The 22,221-nt window shown below is 42.9% G+C and overlaps 1 protein-coding gene across 2 annotated transcripts; it reads right to left on the bottom strand.

Moving 5' to 3' along the window:
- Positions 1-57: 57 nt before the first annotated feature.
- Positions 58-17,683, bottom strand: trmt10b (tRNA methyltransferase 10B). 2 transcript variants are annotated; one of them, XM_076288873.1, is made up of 8 exons: positions 17,289-17,683; positions 17,071-17,179; positions 16,065-16,186; positions 15,522-15,698; positions 15,280-15,358; positions 14,490-14,557; positions 2,842-2,965; positions 58-1,088 (listed from the first exon to the last, which is right to left on the bottom strand). In XM_076288873.1, exons 1-8 carry the CDS (start codon positions 17,421-17,423, stop codon positions 946-948), a joined length of 957 nt encoding a protein of 318 aa, XP_076144988.1. In that variant the 5' UTR covers positions 17,424-17,683; the 3' UTR covers positions 58-945. The 2 variants fall into 2 exon arrangements, with proteins under 2 accessions (XP_076144988.1, XP_076144989.1); XM_076288874.1 differs by having other exon boundaries at positions 60-1,088; positions 15,546-15,698.
- Between the last annotated feature and the right edge of the window lie 4,538 nt (positions 17,684-22,221).

The raw sequence follows: 22,221 nt of genomic DNA, 5'->3' as shown, positions 1-22,221 counted from the left end.
ACACCCACCAACCTTTTTCATTCATTTTCAACCTTTTTCCACATATAGAATGTACAGTATGTCTATGTAGAAGTGATTTATCTTAATCCCTTAATCATATAGATAATAGCAGTTCAACTGAATAACAAAAACACTTGAAGTGGGAAAACGTCACCTCTACCACCATCTGTGACATGTTTGTCTAATTTCAAGAAACAGCCAAAAGTGTAAACATAAAATCTTATTCTACTAATAGAAATCTTTTATGTTAGAATATTTTACACATATCCTTCACATAGGCCTACAGAATATACTGTATATTTTATAAGAAGACCTAGTTCCAGACCCAGAGACTAGCAGTCTCCCATTGATTTTTGCAGCAAGCAACTGCAGAGGCCGAATATGATCAACATGAAACAATCTCCCCTCTTACTGGATACGAGTATTACCATGGCGTTTTATCTCAGCCACAGTACTCGTTCATATTTCAACTTTTATTTAAGTAATGTATATCCAAATAAAAAAGGTAAAGCAGAAAAAAAATCCTGATAAACAAACAATAACAACAATAAAATAATACAATTAACAGATAAAACATTCAGCTTGTGGGAGGGTGAGTGTACACATCATCTTCATCATCTCCATCTTTGCCTCCTATAACAGTTGTAGATCCTTCAGATGTCTTGTAGGACATCGTGACATCACAGGCAATATTCCCCCTTTACATCCCCGTCACAAGAGGCTGGTGACTGGGAAGTTGTATGGTCTTTTGGGCCCCCACTGTCAAATTCAAGGCAGTGTTGCCTGGGAGGCACTAGGGTTTGGCAAGGGTTCGGATTTAGGTGCCTTGAAGTGGACGGTGGCAGCGCTGCCTTGAAGTCGACAGTGGGGGCCCAAAAGACCATCAATCGACTGGGAACATGAGGGTTTGATGGCAGAATGGGAGGGCTGGCATGATCAAGGGGGCTACGACACGCAGATGGGCTTGACCTCAGCAGCAGCTGCAGTGGTCTCCGTCGCCAGCATGTAGCCCTTCCCAGCAGGCACCCCTACAGGAAGCGCCTTCTCCCAGCTCCCCGTTTCACGGTACACCAAGAGGATCTCAAACACTGTGGTGACAGAGAGAGTGAGAGAGATAGAGAGAGAAAGAGAGGGAGATAGAGAGAGAAAGAGAAAGAGAGATCAAAAAAGGTCAATCAATTTTTGGAAAGACCTCAAATACAGCCCAGACTATGTGTGTGTGTGTAACCTAAATCAGTGGCACATTTCCCTGAAGAACAAAAAAAAAGAGTTCTGTAATCCTTGCACATACACACACAAATTAATCATGAATCACACTTGAGCCCTGTCGTTAGATGATTCCTGTACTCAGAACTGAGAACTTTCGTTCCAAAAAAAAAACATTTAAAAACATTTAAAAGCCAGGTTTTCTAATTGTGTATTTCAGGTAATTAAAATTGCAGTTGTGTTGTTTTGATTGAGTGAAGATAAATCAAATAACAATACGTAATTACAGCTCTACTGAAATTACTTGGAAAACAAAATGTAAACAAATATTTATGAAAATTCATTAAAATGGTGGATATAGCGTTTTTAGAATCTTCATTTACTTCCACCTTCAACCTTACTTTGCTCAGCTCAGCGTGTGTGTGTGTGTGTGTGTGTGTGTGGTATCAGTGGCACATTTCCCTGAAGAACAAAAAAGACAGTTCTTCAGAAGTCTGCAATCCTGTGCGTGCACGCACACACGCAAATCTGGTTCCTTTAGTTTACCTGTATGTATGTATTTATATATATATATGTGTTCTGATTTCTTATATCATTCATCATGTGTGTAGTGTACACACTTATATTGCCAAAGCAAACACACAAGCCCAAGATTGTTTTACATAAGGAGGGAACAGACTATGCAGAAGTGGCGAATGAGAAATGGAAAAGCAATGACCGTTGTGGTGCAACTGGCTACAGCGCACGTACCATATTCAGGTCCACGTGCGCGGACCCGGGTTTGAGTCCAGCCTGGGTAATCCCTAATCCCCAGAGAGCCCCCTCTGCCTGCCCGATAATACTACATATTATTGGGGGGCCCAGAATTACTGTCAGTCATAGGGCCAAAGAAGAAATATGTCTACTCTCTAAAATGTCCATCTATTTCAATAATGGTCTTCCCCTCAATGGTAATCTTGACAATACTCTGAAAATCCCTTACACAGTCATTTTGCTCATCAGTTGTTCTATGTCATACACATAAAAAAGCCACAATAAAGAGTAATGAGGAAAAAAATAAACATTATAAACAAGAAAGTGACACTTACCCATAATCCCTAACTGCTGCAGTTACAGTAGGACCATAACTTACAATTTTAAGTTCAGCCCACATGTTATTGAGTTGACTTTCAAACCAAACACTGTAAAACACTGTCAAGTTTAAAACCAAAACACTTGAAACACTGTCAAGTTGAAAATGAGCTCTCCGTACTGACATCTGCAGCTGAGGCCTCATTAGTGCAGTAGGTACTGGGTCAGTCTCATAATCTGAAGGTTGTTAGTTCAATCCTTACATGGGGCACAATGCTTTTTTTTTATCAACTATAGTGATAAACTATGGTCATCATGGTTACCCAAAAAAACATAGTAAAACCATGGATCATGGTTAATTTTCATAAGGGCCACTCACTTCCTGTAACTTTCTCCACTGACCTGTCAAACTAAAAGCATAAAAGCCCCCCAAAGAAGAGTAGTCATGAAGAGATTAAAGTAAAAGCCCTTGTTTAGGTGTTTGAGAATGCTGTGTTCCTTGTATTTTTTGCTTATACACAATACCTTACTTTAGCACTCTAAAGAAGGGACATAATTGGTTACCTTGATTAATGGCCAAGATCTTGGAGTGGAAGTTCTTGGCGTTGGGGCGGCGTACCATATGCTCCTCAATGGGTAGCCGTGCTGTATGCACCCCAGCTTCCAGAGCACGGGAGTATGTCATCTTCTGCATAGGAGTGTGATAGAGTAGTCAGTTTTTGTTGATGTTACAGTTTAAGTCGCATCAGTCAAAAAAAGTGTGTTTTAGGCATAGTGCAAGCCCTAATCTCTGACTGTGCCAAACTTGTGCATTTACATAACAATATTTAATACATTTTCCCAGTGGTGACACCCCCGAACCCCCTTTAACTTTAACAGTACAAAAAAAATGTTCGACCTGTCGCAAGTTCACCAAGCTCTCGATCTCATTCCACTAGCCTAGAGCGCCCTCTCGTGGCTGTAGACGGTAATGTTTCATGTAGGGTTCATGTCAATTCATACTGACTAACATTTTAAAACATGTTAAATTATTTTGATATATAAGTCGCAGGACCAGCCAAACTATGAAAAAAGTGTGACTTATAGTCTGGAAAATACGGCAGTTATAATTATTGATACTGAACTATTCATTGTACTAGTATGTCTTCTTCCATGGAAGTCCCCCTTTCTTCTTGACATTACTGGCATTTCAATTATGCTTCACACATTGCTAGCTTTCTGCTAAAGTTACACATAAACAGTTTGAAGAAAGATTAATTTCTCTCAGGGTTCACATGAAATATCCAAACAAAAACTAAAATCACCAGTATTGCAGCCTTGCAGTAAAACAAACAAACGTTAGTGAACTGGGAGTACACAGAATGACCTCATTTAGCAACACCAGGCCATGACCGTGGTGATAATGGTGTTGACAATTAACTTTCTCCGCCAGGTCTGAGCTAAACTTGGGGCAAATTGAGACAAATCAGGTTTCTATGTGAGATCTGACTTTGTCAATCTCCCTCAGTTTTAATCACAGAGAAATGACTTTCATGTTGTTTTAAAGCTCCTTTCCACTCAAATTACAACACAAAAGCTGAAGTTACACTCTCTGGTTCGGTCCTGAGTTGATGATCTATGAAGTTGAGTTTTTTTAAAACCCAGGCACCTATTTACATGTCATACTTCATGGGAGGCTTTGTCATGACACACCAGAGGGGTATTTAACAAAACCTAGATTGGTTATCCTGGACAAATGTAGCCTTGACTTGGTTTCACAAAAGAGATGGCAAACCAAGTGTTATTAATCTTATAAAAAGATCAAAAAAATCTATTTGGTATTGTTTTTAGTATGAAAAAAGACTTACCTAGCACTCTCTCGAAAGATCATTTTGACTTAATTTAAAAAGACTTTGACTGATTTTAAAGAGTCGTATCAATTACTTATTATTATTTACTTAACACACTGGCAGAAAAATTTGCTTTACAAACTTTTCTTAAATTAAGTCAAATGATTTCATGAGAAAGCACCAGGAAAGTATCTTTATACTGGAAAACAATACAAACTATTTTTTGTTATATCTTGATATAAAATTAATAATCTTGGTTAGATTTTATTAGATAAGCAGTTTTTTGCAGTGCACATAAGTTACCATGGGGATTTATTCTCTGCACCTAGCTTGGTCCCGACCAGGCTAACAGCCAGGCTTAGTTAATTCTAATGTGAATTATGTTGTCTTAATGGTTCAGCCAGCTGTCATTGGAGACCTTCTCAAAGTAAATGATAACACTAAAGCAAGAGGCTACACTAAGATTCTGGAGGAAAAGATCAGGCAGTGTGCCGAGAGACCTGCCCCAATAGGCCTCATTGGACCATTAAACCATACAATGATCCAAAACATACAGTCAAACAAAGCAAGAAATGATTAAAAGAAAACAAAATAATAGAGTGGCCCAGCCAGAGTTCAGACCTCAATCTGTCAAAAAAGTGAGCACAAGGCCTGAGTGATGGCAAATAATTGTTTCTGCCTCAAAACCCGGATTGCTGTTAAAAAGGTGCAATCTAGAATCATTGTAGAGACATGGAGAGGCTTGGTAGGTATTATAAGAACCATTTTGAGAGCTTTGATGGCAAATAAAGACGTTTCCATTGATTATTTAAAAAGGGTATGAATAATTCTGGACATGCCATTGCTCGAATAAAAATCATTTTTTGGTTCCATGTTTCTCCCACATTGTCTTGTAACCTTTTGGCATATGACAGTGTCATTTGTAGTCAGAACAAACATATTGGTCAAGAGAAAATCAATATTAAATCAATATTTGTCAGGGGTATGAATAATTATGACCGCCGCGCAGCGAAGCGGCGGTCATATAGGTTTAGTCAGAATTGTTTTTTTTTTTGTTTTTTTTGTTTTTTTTTTATCTTTTTCGCATGCCCAAATTTCCGTCAATGAGTCCCGGGACACTGAAAGACCGGGGTACACGAAACTTGGTGGGCATGTAACCCCACATGGATAGCATGGAACCATTGTTTTTGGTTTTGTTCTGTAGCCCCCCCGCTGGACTGGACCCCCCGAAAGGAGGGTAGGGCAGACACAGTTTTCTGTGAATATCTCGAAAACCCTAGGGTTTAGGAGGACCATTTTTTTTTTGTATGTTGATCTCAAGGGGTCATGTTAACCCATTTCATGTGCACACATGTGCACAAACAGATACACACACACACACATACATTCACAGTAATCATACGTATGACACATACTCACACAGTAGACATATGTACGCTTGCATGCACAGGCACATACGCAGGCACACACACAAGCACGCACACACACACACACACACACACACTCACACACACACACATAACATAAACATAACACAAACAATCAAGAATTTCTCAGAATTATGAACAGGCAAGATGGAGGTGGGGTTGTATAAAATTAATTTTACATGTGAAATCTATGAACTAATCATGTTTTGGTACTTGTTGTCTAGCAGATACCAGATAATGCAATTTAGTGAGACAGTTAGAATCATATAGGCCTTTCAGCGTGATTTCTTTTAGTGGAAAAAATTTGCTGGACTGGGCGGCGGTCATATTTTGTACCGCTCTGCGGTACATCTAGTTTTGTTCTAAACTGTACATCTACAGCGGCACAAAATACCTTCTGCTTCCAAAAAGGAGCCTCAGTTTCTAGGGTTCAAACTAAAGCAGAACGGAAAACTGGACCTCAAAGCAGCCGGATTCAGAGTGCGCTTCGACTGGCTGGATTAAATTAACTCTGCCACCGCAGAGAACTATAGCTGTCCTGGCTGGGACCCGACGGATCAATAGTCGCTCTCAACGAGAATTTAATAACAGATCCACTCTTGCGATCCTCAATAAAGACAACACAACCCACCAGCTCCAGATTAAAAATGTGAGAGCCTGGGGGAGCTCTGTGGTGCAACTGGCTACAGCAGTGTTTTTCAACCACTGTGCCGGGGCACACTAGTGTGCCATGAGAGATCATCAGGTGTGCCGCAGAAAATTACCCAAATGTCACTCACTGGTCCAGACAAGCAACTGTTGCATCAAAGAATTTATAACCACATGCTCTCATTGATTGTATGATTGCACTATTTGTGGTATGCAGGCATTGTACAACTGGGGCCCCATATCCAGTATTCACAGAATCGTCACATATCCAGTTCATAACAACAATGAAATTAGATATAGTCACCTACAAATGAAACAGAGGGCGCTTGTTTTATTGAGCAGGTCTTGCATAGAAGCCATAATATGGCCATATCTGTGTATTATTTGAAATTTTAGGCTATGGTATGTTCATTTATTCTTCACACAGGATGTTAGTGTGCCGTGGGACATTTTAAGTGTCAAAAGTGTGCCGTGGCACAAAAAAGGTTGAAAAACACTGGGCTACAGCACCCGTGCCCATGGGGACCCGGGTTTGAGTCCGATCCGGTTAGTTTCACGTTCCCACCCCATCTCTCTTTCTCCCACTCGCTTCCTGGCCTAAGGCCAAAAAACATTAAGAAAAAAAAAAAGAGAAAAAAAGTGGGCCTCAACCTACAAGAGTAGTTCTCCAAATCACCGATCACTCAGTCTCACTTCCCGTGGGAAACATTATTTTCTTGCACTGCCTTTCAGATCCAAACAAAGCAATATAAATGTAATTAAAAACACATACCGAACAAAAAAAGACAGGAAATCTGTAATCCATGCACAACCCCATACACCCCCCCCCCCTCTATGATTTTTCCATCATGTTTGGATCTGTAAATTCTTCCCCTCTGTTAAGGTCCAAATAAAAACATTAAAATGTGTGTGGGATTGTGTCTGTAACTGAAATCCATGACTCATTTCTTCAGAAATTTGTAATCCTTGTGCAACCTCATACATCCCCCCCCCCCCTCTCTCACACACACACACACACACACACACACACAATGGCCCTCATATAGTTGGCTAATTCAAATGTTTGCCAACTTAATAAAAGCTTAACTCGTGTCACACTGTTCGCCAACAGCAACATCCATCTTATTTGTTTTCAAGTAGCAGGGAATTCAAGCCAAACTGTTGCAACTCTGCCATCAATCATTATGTTAAGCCCACCTAACGACTCTATACACGATTTCATTGGCCTGATTGAGTTTCAATTTCTGGAGCTCACAAGCCAACGGAGAGTTGCTAGACTAGCCCTGGCAGCAAATGTAATTTGCTGCCGCTAGGGGCGCGTCTAGATTTCTAGGCTAAGCCACTTGCTGACAGTATTACAAACCTGGGGTTTCAATGCAGACATATCATTCTTGTGTTTGGGAGTCTTGGGCATTTGGAAACGGCAATGCCATTTTACCCATAATCACTTGTGCAGAAAGAATGAAAATAGCACAATGCATTCTGTGTTTGATTAGACCTGTAACATACTTCCATCATGTTTGGATCTGTAAATTCTTCCCCTGTGTTAAGGTCCAAATAAAAACATTAAAATGTGTGTGGGATTGTGTCTGTAACTGAAATCCATGACTCATTTCCCTGAAGATAAAAAAAGACAGTTCTTCAGAAATCTGTAATCCTTGTGCAACCCCATTCACCCCTCCTACTACTACCACCACACACACACACACACACACACACACACATGCGTGTAACTCAAATCCCTGGCACATTTCCCTGAACAAAAAAGATAGTTCTTCAGAAGTCTGTAATCCTTGTGCACACACATTCACATTTACTGTCAATGTCGTTCTGTGCCAGGCAGTTTGGTTTGGTTATCATTTTGTAGCTGGGTGATTGCTTTTGGCTTTGTTCATTATACAGCGGGACAGTGTGTGTGTGTGTGTGTGTGTGTGTGTGTGTGTGTGTTATTCGCATATCTCTCTAACCGATGGTCCGATTGATTTCAAACTTGACAGATGTCTTGCTACGGGCACGAGTAAGTGTAGTGTCAAGTTTGACGTTGTTTGGATAAGTAATGCAAATAGGGATGCACGATGATATCGGCCTGACATTGGTATCTGCAGATAAAAGCTTCATAACTTAATTATCGGCATCGGCTGATATGGACATTTCTGCCGATGTGCCTGGCCAATAAGGTGACCAGAGGGGTATTTCACAAAAGCAGAATTAAGATATCCAAGTTAAGTGATAAAGCGAGGTTTGACAGTGTTGTGTGGTCATCCTAGCTCAACTTGTTTCACTAATGCCAATCTAGGATGAGTAGGAGCGACTATGTGAAGCCAGGTGTAAGTAATTTAGGATACGTGCGCGTTCTAGTTTCTCCCCCAAAGAACTCATGGTTGGAATAAAAAAGACACGAAAAATAGCATCATTCACACAAAGTGAACAACCGCCTTTAATATAGACTAACAATGAAGTAAAGTTTTCCTTTTTAGAATGGGGAATCATGGCTATTTCTGTAAAACAGCAGGAGTAGGTGTGGTAGACCAATTTACGTATGCACCCACAAGTGAGTGCTTCCTTGTCTCAGCACGCAACGTCCATAATTATTGGAACCTCTGCTAAAGTTGACTAAAAAGAGGAATATAAAATCATTGTTTGGAAATTGATCTTAAAGAAAAAAAAAAAGAGGAAATATCCAACCTTTAAGGACCTAATAATAGCCCCATTAAGGCATTAAGATAAATTTCCAAAAGATGATTTTATATTCCTCTTTTTAGTCAACATCAGCAGAGGTGCCAATAATTCTGAAGGGTACTATCTCTTTTGTGAAACCAAGTCAGGGCTAAATTCATCCAGGATAACCAAAAAATCCCAGCTTAATTCCTTATCTAGGTTTTGTGAAATACCCCTCTGTTAATTATGCGCACATGAAGCAAATGTTTATGTTATGATAGCAATAAAATGTATGGTTAAAATGGATAATAATTTAACTTCAAGACTACTTTTAGTTAGCCATGTAACCCATCTTGGTTTTAAACAAAGACACTATCCCCTCCCCCAATGGAATGCTAATGTGCTGGTTTAAGGCCTATCACTTACACAAGACAAAGGATGCTTCCTTGATATAATGTATCCATGTATCATGAAATGTAAATGTATTCATGTCTGGTATCATTTTGATAGTCTCATTACAAGGATTGTAATGATGTGATTGTGAGAATGTTTGGAATATTCTATAAGTGATATTTCTGATATATAAGATATCTCTCCTCATGCTATTCTGACAAGAATTCATAGGTGTGAAGTGGGTGTGAGTAGGTGTGTCTGATACCAACTGTAGAACCAATCAAGTGGGCTTGTTCTTGGCGCCATTTTGTTCTTTGTTTAAACCATTTAAAAGTAACTAAACTGCAATGTTTGTGAGATCAGATTTTGGATTGTCAGACTAAGGATGTAGAGCGGAAGAGAGGAGTTGGCTACAGGCCAACCTAGGCCTTTCAGGCCTGGGATAGGCCTACATAGACTATAGACCTTTTTTGTACCCTCTCAGCTTGTAACAGAATAAACCTGATTCCTGAGTTTTCCTGAAGTTCGCCAGTCTAAGATCAATATTAAGTAATTATTCACCTACAATTACTTTCAGTTACTATGAGCGCTGACAACATACTTCAGCATGGCTGTGTGGCAGTATTTCCAAATTCCGGAAACTGATAACAAAATTGCTAGACTCTTTTAACGTTACCAATTTAGTTACACATCTTAAGAGCCATCACCCTGAACTCTACAACGCACTAAGCCAGAAAAAGCGGCACCACCGTGATGACTCATTGCTAAGCTTTTGTTTACAATGCAATCAGTTTCCAAAGTGTGTAACGTTAGCTAACGTTAGAAAGCTAGCGTGAGTTTCATGAAGTCCAGAACAAAGGCTAGCTGTAAAGTTACTAGCCTATGTGTTGTAGGTCTCATTCATTTTACTCTTAAGTTTACAGGGTTACAGCTGCATTTCTGTTCATTTGAGAACAATGTGTCTTATTGTCAACAACATAGTTCTTGGGGAACTGTCTTGTAGGCTACTGTTCAAGTATGACATTTATATGTTTATGTGAAAATGTTAGGCTAGCTGCTACTTAATAAATGTGCCATTTTTGAAATAATTTAAATACTTTTCATGAGTGAATGTCTATTTCTAAAATGATACAAGGTTAAATCAAAGTAAAGTTTTTAATGTCCCGTATCGACAGCAGGTAGCCTACACTATCATAATAACAGGTTAATTGTAGTACTGTACAGGAGAAACTTTTTAGCCTAGAAATCTAGACGCACCCTAGCAGCAGCAAATTACATTTGCAAATTACATTTGCTGCCAGGGCTAGTCTAGCAACTCTCCGTTGGCTTGTGAGCTCGAAAAATTAAACTTCTATCAGGCCAATCAATTCGTGTATAGTCGTTAGGCGGGCTTAACATAATGATTGATGGCAGAGTTGTAACGGTTTGGCTTGAATTCCCTGCTACTTGAAAACAAAGAAGATGGATGTTGCTGTTGGCGAACAGTCTGACACGAGTTAAGCTTTTTTTTAAGTTGGCAAAAGTTTGAACTAGCCACCTAGCTCCGCTGGTGGGAAAACGCATGGGACTCATAGCGCTGCCCTATTGCGTGCAGAGGGAATTTGAAAGACAACCGATTATCCCACCCCGCGGACTGAGCACTGCGAATGGTGAGTGCCCAGACCCTACATTTTAATGTGGGTCTGGCTCGTCAGGCTAGAAACTTTTCAATTAATAAAAATTAGAGGTGAATATCGGTATTGGCAACGGCAATTGGCCAAAATGAGCTTGTAAATATCGGCATATCGGATATCGGCTAAAATTCAATATCGTGCATCCCTAAATGCAAAAGATATCGTTACATACATATATATAGGTAAAAGAAGCACACATTGGCTTTGGCCGCTGTACTGTAGCCACTCCCCCTCATACACAGGATAAGTATCTGTCGAACCGTTAGTCCGATTGATTTTAAACTTGACGAGTGTCTTGCTACGGGCACGAGTAAGAGCAGTGCCAAGTTTGATGTTATTTGGAGAAGTAATACAAAAGATATCGTTAAGTATATCGGTAAAAGAAGCACACGTTGGCTTTCTCCGCTCTACCGTAGTCACTCCTCCTCTCACACAGCACAGCGCAGGACCAGATCACACAGCACAGCTCAGGACAAGAGAGAGAGGATAAGCGGATTTTTGGCAGCACTGAATCACGGGTTAAGATGTAAGATGTTGGGGTGTTTTATCATGTCTAACCTCAACAATAAAAACTCCCTGTATGCCGTTTGCTTACATAAAATTATTCATACCCATCTGAGCCCATGTGATCTCACACACTCACTCACTTTACATTACATTACATTACATTACATTACATTTGGCTGATGCATTTTAAACCAAAGCGACTAACAACATGGTGAACAGTTTATGTTTTAAAGCAATTCTCTCAACAATTTTAGGACAATTTAAAAACGTAAGGTCCACTGGGGGTTTAGCGGATGGGCGGGACTTACCATAGATACCTATGGGGACTTACCAGCTAAGGCAAAAAGCGAAGAAATTGCCAAAACTGCACAGTTTCTTTTTAAAGGCACACTAGGTAAACAAAGTTGTAATAGGCAAAACGTTCACCTAGCATAGCTATACAGCATAGATGTAGCGAGTCCATACAGAGAAAACCAGCCATGCAACTTCCAAGAGCGGCGCCCCGCGAGAATCGTGAAATATTACCTTGTCAGTAGATATAGCTCTCTGGAGATTGACATTGTAAACGTTCTCTAAGAAGAGCGAAAAGCAGTTTGCAGTAGAGCTAACCAACGTCGTCTCTATCGCAGGAAAAAAATAGCGAGCAACCTGATAACCAAATGAGATGCTCGGCAGGCCGGATTTAAGTGCTTGGCGGGCCGGATCCGGCCCGCAGTTTGCCCACCCCTGGACTAGGAGGATTGCTTCCCTTTCTAAGGTGCTGATGAATCACAGTTTGACAATGACCGTAACTACACCTAATTTGATTGGTCGATCGCCCTTTTTCCCCATATTACGTAGTGATATGGATTCCACTTGGGCATAAAAAATTTTTTTCTTGGGTTCCGGTTTCCGACCGACCCTGTCAATTTATGTGCGACCCAAATTTATTTTATGAGCTTGGGGAAGAAATAACACTAAATAGTCTAGGCTACATTAAATAAATCCACAAATAAAAGGCGAACTATAATTACATTAATTACCCCTTGCGTTATGTATAGGGATGAGCGTATTCTCTCTGTTACAAAGTAGCCTATGCACAGCTGTTCACGAAGACGATTGTTTTCGTCACTTACCAAGGCACTCGCAATTTTGTCCAAACACCGCAACTTTTTCGCAAATTTGACCAATCATTGTAGTTTCACTGTGAAATGTCACCTACCGCAACAGTCCCTCGCGCAGAATATTGAGCCAGATGGCACACTTACTTCTGCACCTTCTGCATATGACGCCAAAGACTGCCCTAAGTGTTCGTTCCTCTGCAGTTTTGATGACAATAAATAGAAGGCTAACGTTAACGATCTGCTTACTTGCATCTCTCAACCTGGTGTTGCTAACCTACCTAGGCTATGAAAGTAAGTTAATTAAGGCCTACTTGGTTTACTGACATTTGAGTAGGCTATGCAACCCATTGGCAAACGTTTACCTGGATATGTCCTTTTAGCTTATGTCATGTTTATGTCAAGCTTATGTTTGCTAGCTTGTGGGCTTAGTTTGAGTAGTGCTACCAAAATCATAGAAATTAATAAAATTGCAAGACATTTACCTCTTCTATGATCCAAGAATAATTTCATTCGAGTTGTTTTTTTTTAACATTTATTTTAACTAATGACATGGAAGACATTCCCAATTGCATCCACAAATGCACTATGCAAAAGTGATTTACACTCGTAGCCGAACACAGTGAGATGCAAGCCTTCCAATCCACTCAGAAATGTAATTAGGCTACTCGCACGTCCTCAAAGGGGCAGGCAGTCAATTAGACGTACACCACCAATGTAATGACATTAAACAGAAGTCTAGTCAAATAGTTTAAATCAATATGAAATTACTAGATACTTACTTGGATATTAGTAATTATGCAGGCCACAGACTATGAATTATTAAAAAGATATGAACTTAATATGAAAAAACAAAAAACAAATTCCCTACCGACCCATGGCCTCAACTGACAACCAACAGGAACCAAACCTTTTTTTTTTTATATGCCTTGGAGATGACAAGAGTGTAATACTGTATATTCACTACTACTGTTGTTTCACTCATTGCAAAATACTAAATGAAAACAGGAGAGAGATGACAGTGCAGCACAGAAGAATGAATAAAATCGTAAAACAATTAAATAAAAAATTGTCGGACGAAATAGGGGAAGCCTGGCTTCCGGGAGAAAATGCCATTGGTTTACATAGCCATGTGTTTTAACTCCTTGTATCTTCCTTGGGTTCAAACAGAGTTTTTGGTAATGGAAAAAGTCACGTGACAGATCAGCTCACGTTGCACGGCATTCAACCAGTCCAATGTCGTGCAACGTGAGCTGAACTGTCACGTGACTTTTTCCAAGATGGCACCCGCATGTATTGCCTGTATACGTACTGTACTTCTAAACTATATCTTTTTTAATAAACTGTCTGTTCACTTACAAAGTTCTTAATGCTTCGGTTTACATGTAGGGACCCTCATTATGTTCCCGTCGAAGTGTAGTAGCAATTTCTTTTTACTTTACTCTGTGCCCCTAGGAATAGCGTTAAAAGCTAATTAGCAGTTTGCTATAAAACTGGTCACATTTGATTAGCATGAACATATCCCAAAGAACGGTCGAACTCAGTACACATGTGTTATTAACCCCTAGGTTCATTTTGCGCCGGAATTGTCCTTTAACACAAGGCGAGACTTTGCTTATCGTTGGTCAGTGTGGACGCCTTAATCGTTAGGATTATAGTTATCGTTCCTGGTGTGAACGGCCCTTTACATATGTTAATTTCAATACAAGGATCATTGTCCCCAGAACAACTCGGATGTTAAGTGCATTGCTCAAGGGCACAACGGTGGAAGCTGGGTATTGAACCTGCGACTTTTCAGGCTACTGTATACTAGCCCAGCTGCATAGCCACTACGCTACCACCGCCCCACGAGCATGGTTTTGTTTTCGCCTAGTGCAGCCCATAGACTTAATATCAAGAGGAAATGACAAACACTTTAAAGAAAAATTGGAAATGGTGATTGTTGGTACAACACCTTAGTGCAGCACTGAGCCCCACCTTCTGTATGCTCTCATCCACCAAACCTCCAAGGATGTAGACCGTCTCATCATCCACAGTCTCCAGAGCTGAGACACACACACATTATCATCAGTGCTTGCATTTTTTTTTTTTTGCCTATTGAGACTATTATTCTTTATGTTTACTCCCCACATAAAAAGATACATTTCACTATTTACAGCCATGTTCAATCATTTCCTGAACCTGATTGGAACACATCAAGGTTTTAATATTTGTGCTAAATGACAAATCTTTCAGTTCAGGTGAAAAAATGGCATCAGGGAGATGCGTACATAAATACAGCATCAGTTCCGCATGGAAGAGGTTACACTGTGTCCAAGAAACTGTCTCAATAGATGAATTGAAGAGAATAAATTGATGGATGGATAGATGGATGGATGTGTGAATGAATCAATCAATGAATCCATGGCTGTTTCCGAAATGGAAAATATGCTGCCTTCTAAGATAGCATTCGGTGGCAGCAAGGCATCGAGGCATGTCCGAATCAAATGTTTCTTAAAATGCTGCCTTCTAAGATACCATTCTTTTGCTGAATTTTGAAGGAAGTGTACATGTATTCTTCATGCTCCCATCAACCAAAGATTCCTTAGAACGTCTCTGCGTCAACTCCCACTAAATGTGAGTTGTCACTTGTGTTGCTAGGCCGTCCAAAACAAAGTTCATAGTTGCTACCTGATGCCTGCTACGGCAAGTGACTTAAGACAGTGAGGCACACAGTTAATGAATGGCTTTTTGGAGAAAATGCATTTACAGTTTAGCAGCCCAGTACCTTTTTCAGCATCTGGGGTCAAATAGATCACATCCTCCACTGGAAACAAATCAAGCCAACTCTGCTCTGTCATCTCCATCTAACAGAGGGAGAGAAAGTGAGAGACAGACAAACAGACAGACAGACAGACAGACAAAAAACACATATATGTACAGTTAGTGACTGTACATATAAAATGTCAGTCAGGTGCTATTTGTTTGAACTTTCTATAAATGTGTGTTTATTAGTCCTTAGCATCTAACCCTAAATGATGAACCAACACCAACCGCATACTCGTGGAAGCCATCATTCATCCGCAGGCACTCAGTGTATAGCAGGCTGTCCGGCTGAAACTCTGTCAGGTACAGGTGGAACGGACAGAGAGCCTTCCGGTTGCTTCCGTACAGCCTACGGATTTGACCTGCTAACCGACTTAGCTCCTACAAACAACAAAAGTGTTAGGCTATTACATTTTATTTTGATTGAGCTAACATTTACAGACAAGACAACAAGCTAAGTCAAATCTGCCCAGATTTCACTGAATGGTCAACTCTGTTTCTGGCGGATGACTCCTTGTCTTAGAATTAACTTGCCAAAAACAATTCGGAAGCTGTGTGAAATGTACATACGAATCTAATATAATCATGTATTTAGTTGCAAAAAAGAACAGACAGCATATATTAAATGTTGAAACTGCGATGTACTATTTCATGAAAAATATGCGCTCAAAAGCAGGTCACCAAGTGTCTTGCATGTATACGTGTGTGACATGAGGATGATACACTAGGTCACTGAAAGATTCTCACCTTGTGGGACATACAATCCGCCATACTAAGGTCTACGCATAGCCTTGGCCCTGATAATTTGGCCTCTGCCAGACGTTCTCTGGTGATTGCCTTGATGACCCGCTTGCTTAACTGCAAAGTGTCTTGACAAGAGGAAATTGATTAAGCACACGACACATGCATGAGAATGATTGAGTAATATATCCCCCAAGAAATGGGATAATAAATGGGGTAATGTTAGTGCTGGTACTCCTATAAACCTCATAGTATTGGACCAACACTGGCAAAAGTCTCAAAAAGTGAATACCGATGCAGTGTTGTTACTGTCCCCTGTGGTTACTACACCAACTGGTCAAAGTGTTCTTAAATTAAGTCAAAATGATCTTTTCGAGAGAGCGCTAGGTAAGTCTCTTCATACTAAAAACAATTCTTTCACACAAACATACGGGTATTTGTGGGAGTTTTTGGGAGGTAACCAGGTATGCCATGGAGGTGCAAACAAACGCTGCATCGCCATTGAGATCACATAAGGAGCAGGCTCAAGGGTCATAAAAGTATTTTGTCGTGTTTAGTTGTATAATGAAAGCACAGTTTTTATAGCCATCCATGAGAACTCCCTTCTGGCTCCTTGGCTATCAATTTGGTAACTATAACGGGCTATTTGATGTCTTTAGAACACTAAACATATTGGAGGTGTCAGATGTTGAGTTACAGTCTAGATTTTTGACGTTAATCACTCCTATGATGTATTTCTAAGTAAAGTGTCTGTTTTGAAGTTAACTGATGGTCAAATCAACCAAAAATCTGATATTGTTTGCACCTCCAAGTGGTCTGTGACGTTTGTGTGAAATAATAGCAAATAGATGTTTTTGATCTTAATAATTAAGATTAATAACACTTGGTTAGGTTTTTTATTTTTTTTTTTGCAGTGTAGTGTAGTTGTGTGTACTTCTACTATTATTAGTGTGGTTCAATAAGTCATTTCAGACCAACTAAAAGTAAAAGGTTCCCATGGTTCTGGCATCACCTTTCTCCATTGTCTGATTCTTCTTTCTTCTTTGCTTTTCTGCCTTTCTTTTCATCTTTTTGGCAGCCAGTCTTTTTTCCCAATTTCGTTGCTTCCTCAAGACGTTTTTCTGCCAACATGTAATCATACTCTCAACATTAAGTAAGGCCAACAATAGGGCCTACAATTGTGTGCCCGATCAAGTGATATAACGTTACCGAAGAACACCACTGACTCACCGAACAATTCATATCCATTCCGGTGGTTGGGCTTGATTCCAAGCCCACATCGATTTGAAGCAACTCCAACATGTCAGCGAGAACATATTCATGGGCCTTAAATTCTTTGTTTTCGGATAAACAATTGGCCTCCATTTAGTTAGTTTAGTAGTATGTTCATGTTCAAAGAGCCGAGACGAGACACGAGGTTAGTCTATCTAGGCTATCTTCCCAATTGGGACGTCTGTAACATTGAACACCCTTATCCTATGTAACAACCGTAAAGTAGCCTAACTCATCTGGATACGTCCTTTCTGCTGCTGCTATTTGGTAAATACACACACGATAACAACTAACAAATTGACTGTACTTCGCACAAATCCAAACCTCATGGACCGTCCGTTAAGGGGGTGACAGTAAACATTGTCGCGGAAAGATGACGTACGGGGAGGGGGAGGGGCAAAAACATGGAACAGAAACTTCAGAGGTAGTTTTCCTTTGTTTTATAAAGCCACACTATTTTTATTGAACAAATTGAACACATTGTTGAACAAATGTTTTATGTAGTATGTGGGAACAAGGTTATTTGCAAAAAATTTTTTGAGAATAATGATTCTCACACACAAAAGTTATAATTTTTGCACATGTAAGGTGAGTTAATTCCTTACTCTGTTCCATAGATTGCAGCAAAGTAGGCTACGCAAGTTCTATCACATAGTTATCATTAATATTAAAAATAGCAAACGTAAAAGGCAAACATTTTGAACATGAACTCTGTTAGCTTAACACACTCACAGAACTCCAATAACATCCTACAGCAGTTGTTCTAACTAAACTAGCTGATCCTAATTAGCACAACTCTTGCCATTAGCCTAAATCAGAACCAGATGTACCGCATAGCGGTACAAAATATGACCGCCGCTCAGTCCTGTACATTCGTTCCTCAAAAATAAACCACACGTCAATTTGACTCCTACTCTTGAAACTTTAGGCCTATGCTTGTATGTGGATGCCTGTGTGTGTGTGCGCGCGTGTGCCTGTGTGCATGCATGCCTGTGAGTGTGTGCATGCCTGTGTACATGTTTGTGTGTGTGTGGATCTGTGTGTGTGTCTGTAAAAGGGGTATCCCCAGGGATGACGTAGGGGGAATCCCATTGATTGCAGTGCACCTGGATATTAGCCTCGTGAGACCATCCTGATCTCGCGAGCTTCAGTTTTCCACTCGCAGATCAGTCTGGCATCTTTCCGATAGAGAACATTTGGAGCAGTTCACCAAACAAACGGCCAATCAGCGTTGGTTTTGAGGCGGGTTTAGGTGTGACGCAACGAACAACATGACGGCATCCACAGATGAGAAGAGCATAGCTATATCGCGCAAGTTTTCTTCAAATTAGAAAGTATTCCTGGGGAAGCTGTGAAGCTATGAGTCTCAGCCATGCAGCTGGGAGGAATGAACGACACAGACATCCTCCACGGTAGATTCCAGTTCATAATGGAAGAATATACTTTCTTCAGAAGTGTAGGGCCTACAGTGAAAACTTGCTGGGGATTGTCGTTGATAAGGTTCATGTCACATACAAATGGTAAGTTTAAAAACGTTAACGTTAGTTACGTTACCCAACTTAATTGTATTGTAACAACTGTAAGATTGTCTCAAAATGGTCTTTAATGGTTACGCACCAAAAACACGAACGTCATAGAACAGGCAACACAAGGGAGGTCAATTAAACAAGCACAATACACAAACAGGGTAGTCACATACAATACACGGGGTAAACACATGAGGTACAACATAAAGAAAGACTATACCAGCTAACACATACATGATAAGGTAAACGCCATTACTCATACTAAACCAACATCAACATTACACACACACACACACGCACAGCATTGTGGGAGTACAGTGATGACAGCTAGGCTCAGATCATTACACAGCCCCCCCGAGACTTAGTCCATGTCCCCTTGACTCAAGTCTTACCCTACGTCAGTCCATGAGCCTGGCTGGAACGCGACGCTGGCGTTGTGGGCGCCCCGCTGTCGCGGCGGTGACTTCCGGTGAAGGCTGCACGGTGATCGGTGTTAGAGCCACAGCTCCATTGTCACCAAGTTCCACAGAGTCAGTGTCAAAGTCTCCACGACCCTCAGCTGAGGCCAGGGGTCGATACGGGGCCAGTCGATCACGGTGGAGAGCCACAACTCTCCGACGCTTAATCAGTCTTACACGATAGACCACATCAGACAGTTTCTCTAAGACATCGCACGGCCCGACCCACTGGCTAGTGAGTTTCGGGGAAATGCCTTTCTTTCTCTCCGGGCAGTACACCCACACTTTATCGCCGGTCTGGAACTCCTGGCCGCGACAGCGCGTATCGTAAGCTCGCTTTTGACGTATTCCAGCTTCACTCATAGCCTGCCGGGCCAACTCATGTACTCCTTTGAGTCTCTCGCGTAGCTGCTTGTAGTATTCCAGCCCTGGCTTACCTCCAATCTCCGCTTCCGGAGGCGAACCGAACACCAAGTCTACCGGCGTGCGTAGCTCTCGCCCGAACATCAGAGCTGCCGGTGTGCATTTTGTTGACTCTTGCACCGCTGTGCGATATGCCCATAGCACCAGGGGCAAGTGTAAGTCCCAGTCCTTTTGTCGGCGGTCGGCCAATATGGCCAGCTGCACTGCTAGCGTCCGGTTAAACCGTTCGACCAGCCCGTCGCTTTGTGGATGCAGAGGTGTCGTTCTCGTTTTCCGGATGCCCATGCGCTGGCAAACCTCAGCAAACACCTCCGCCTCGAAATTCCTCCCTTGGTCGCTGTGGAGCTCTTCCGGTGCCCCAAACCGGCAGAACATCTCAGTGACCAGTCTGTCCGCTGTCGTGTGGGCGCTCTGATCTGGCACTGCATACGCCTCCGGCCACTTAGTGAAATAGTCCATAGCTACGAGCACGTAGCGATTTCCCCGCTCTGTGACTGGCAGTGGGCCCATGATATCGACGGCTACCCGCTCCATGGGAGCCCCGACTGCGTATTGCTGCAGCGGAGCGTGCGAGCGTCGCGTGGGGCCCTTCTTCGCTGTGCAGGCGTCACAGCAGTGAACATGCAGTTCAACGTCCAGCCTGCATCCCGGCCAATAGAAGTGGCTTCTCAAACGACGAAGAGTTTTTGCGATGCCGAAATGAGCCGCCCCCACAGCCCCATGTACCTGTTCCAGTACACGGGCTCGTAATCCAGCAGGAACCAGCAACTGGAAAATGTCAGATTGTCGATCGGGGGCTCGCCAGTGTCTATACAACAGTCCTTGACGTGCTACTATTCCCGGCCACTGTGAATAAATCGCTTTGGTCTCTGGATCGAGTGCTGATACGTCAGTCCATGGCGGTCGCTGACCGGCTTCGATCCATGACCACACTCCGCCAAGCGTGGCGTCCTCCGATTGCGCCTTCCGGATCTCCTCCCTCGACATCACGTCCACCGGCGACTGCGCGTCCATGGCCTCAGCTGCCGCTCTGCAGTGCTGTGTTGTGGCGTTGGGCTGCGGTGCGTTGTCTCTCTCGCTGGCGTGAAGCTGGCGAGCGGTGGCTCTCTTGATGGCGCGGCGCTGGCGAGCGTTGAGTCTCTCGCTGGCGTGCTGTTGGCGAGCGTTGACCCTCTCGTTGGCGCGACGCTGGTGAGCGTTGAAAACAGCGACTCTCTCTCTCTCTGCCAGCGGTGATGCAGCCTGTAGCCGACGAGCGGGCTCCGGTTGAGCCGCGGCCAGGCTCCTCTCCTCCCTCCGGTGGCAGTGCTGGCACTGGTCTGCTGCACACGGACGCCTGGACAGGGCGTCCGCGTTGCCGTGAAGGCGACCCGCCCGGTGTCGAATCTCCATGTCGTAGTCCTGGAGCGCCTCCAGCCAGCGAGCCAGCTGGCCCTCTGGTTCTTTGAAGTTCAGCAGCCAGGTGAGCGATGCATGGTCCGTTCTCAGCAGGAACCGTTTGCCGTAGAGGTAGGTTCGGAAATGGCGCACTGCCACCACCACAGCCAACAGTTCTCTGCGGGTCACGCAGTAGTTCTTCTCCGCTCGGTCCAGTGAGCGGCTGAAGTATGCGACCACCTGCTCGCCCTGCTCGCCTGCTTGAGAGAGGACGGCGCCGACGCCCACGTCGCTGGCGTCGGTGTCCAGGATGAACGGCAGTTGAGGGTCAGGGAAAGCGAGCACTGGGGCCTCACATAGCGCCCTCCGCAGCCGCCGGAATGCCGCGTCGCACTCTCGCGTCCACTCGAAGAGCTGGCCTTTGTGCGTCAAACGATGCAGCGGACTGGCGACTGTAGCAAAGTCCCGGATGAAACGCCGGTAATATGACGCCAGGCCCAGGAAGCTCCGCAGCTCAGCACCATCGCGCGGAACAGGCCAACGTCTCACCGTCTCCACCTTAGCTGGGTCGGTGGCCACTCCGGTGGCCCCCACGACATGGCCCAGGAATCCGGTTTGCCTCCGGAACAGGTGGCACTTTTTCGGGTGCAGTTTGAGCCCAGCACCCCGTATGGCGTCGAACACCTTTTCCAGATGTCCTATGGCACCGGTGAAGTCTGTTGCATGACACAGGATGTCGTCCAGGTAAACCACGCAGCATGTACGTGGAATGCCCGCCAGGACACGCTCCATCAGCCGCTCAAAGTTCGCTGGCCCGTTGCATAGGCCGAACGGAAGTACCCGGAACTGCCACAGCCCTTGCCCGATGGTAAACGCTGTCTTCGGCCGAGCTTCCGGGGCTAGTTCAATCTGCCAGTAGCCACTGCGTAAGTCCAGCGAGCTAAACCAGCAGGAGCCGGCAATGCTGTCCAGCGCATCGTCAATGCGGGGGAGCGGGTAGGAGTCTTTCCGGGTTACCTGGTTGAGGCGCCTGTAGTCAACACAGAACCGCCACGAGCCGTCCTTCTTCCGGACGAGTACAGCCGGCGCAGCCCAGGGACTACTGCT

Source organism: Alosa pseudoharengus, unplaced genomic scaffold (genome assembly GCF_046254945.1).
Source record: "Alosa pseudoharengus isolate Yale_2024_CS ecotype anadromous, Long Island Sound unplaced genomic scaffold, YU_APseudo_1.1 YU_APseudo_1.1_scf_17, whole genome shotgun sequence".
Taxonomy (NCBI): domain Eukaryota; kingdom Metazoa; phylum Chordata; class Actinopteri; order Clupeiformes; family Clupeidae; genus Alosa; species Alosa pseudoharengus.
This window is presented reverse-complemented; position numbering and strand designations above follow the sequence as displayed.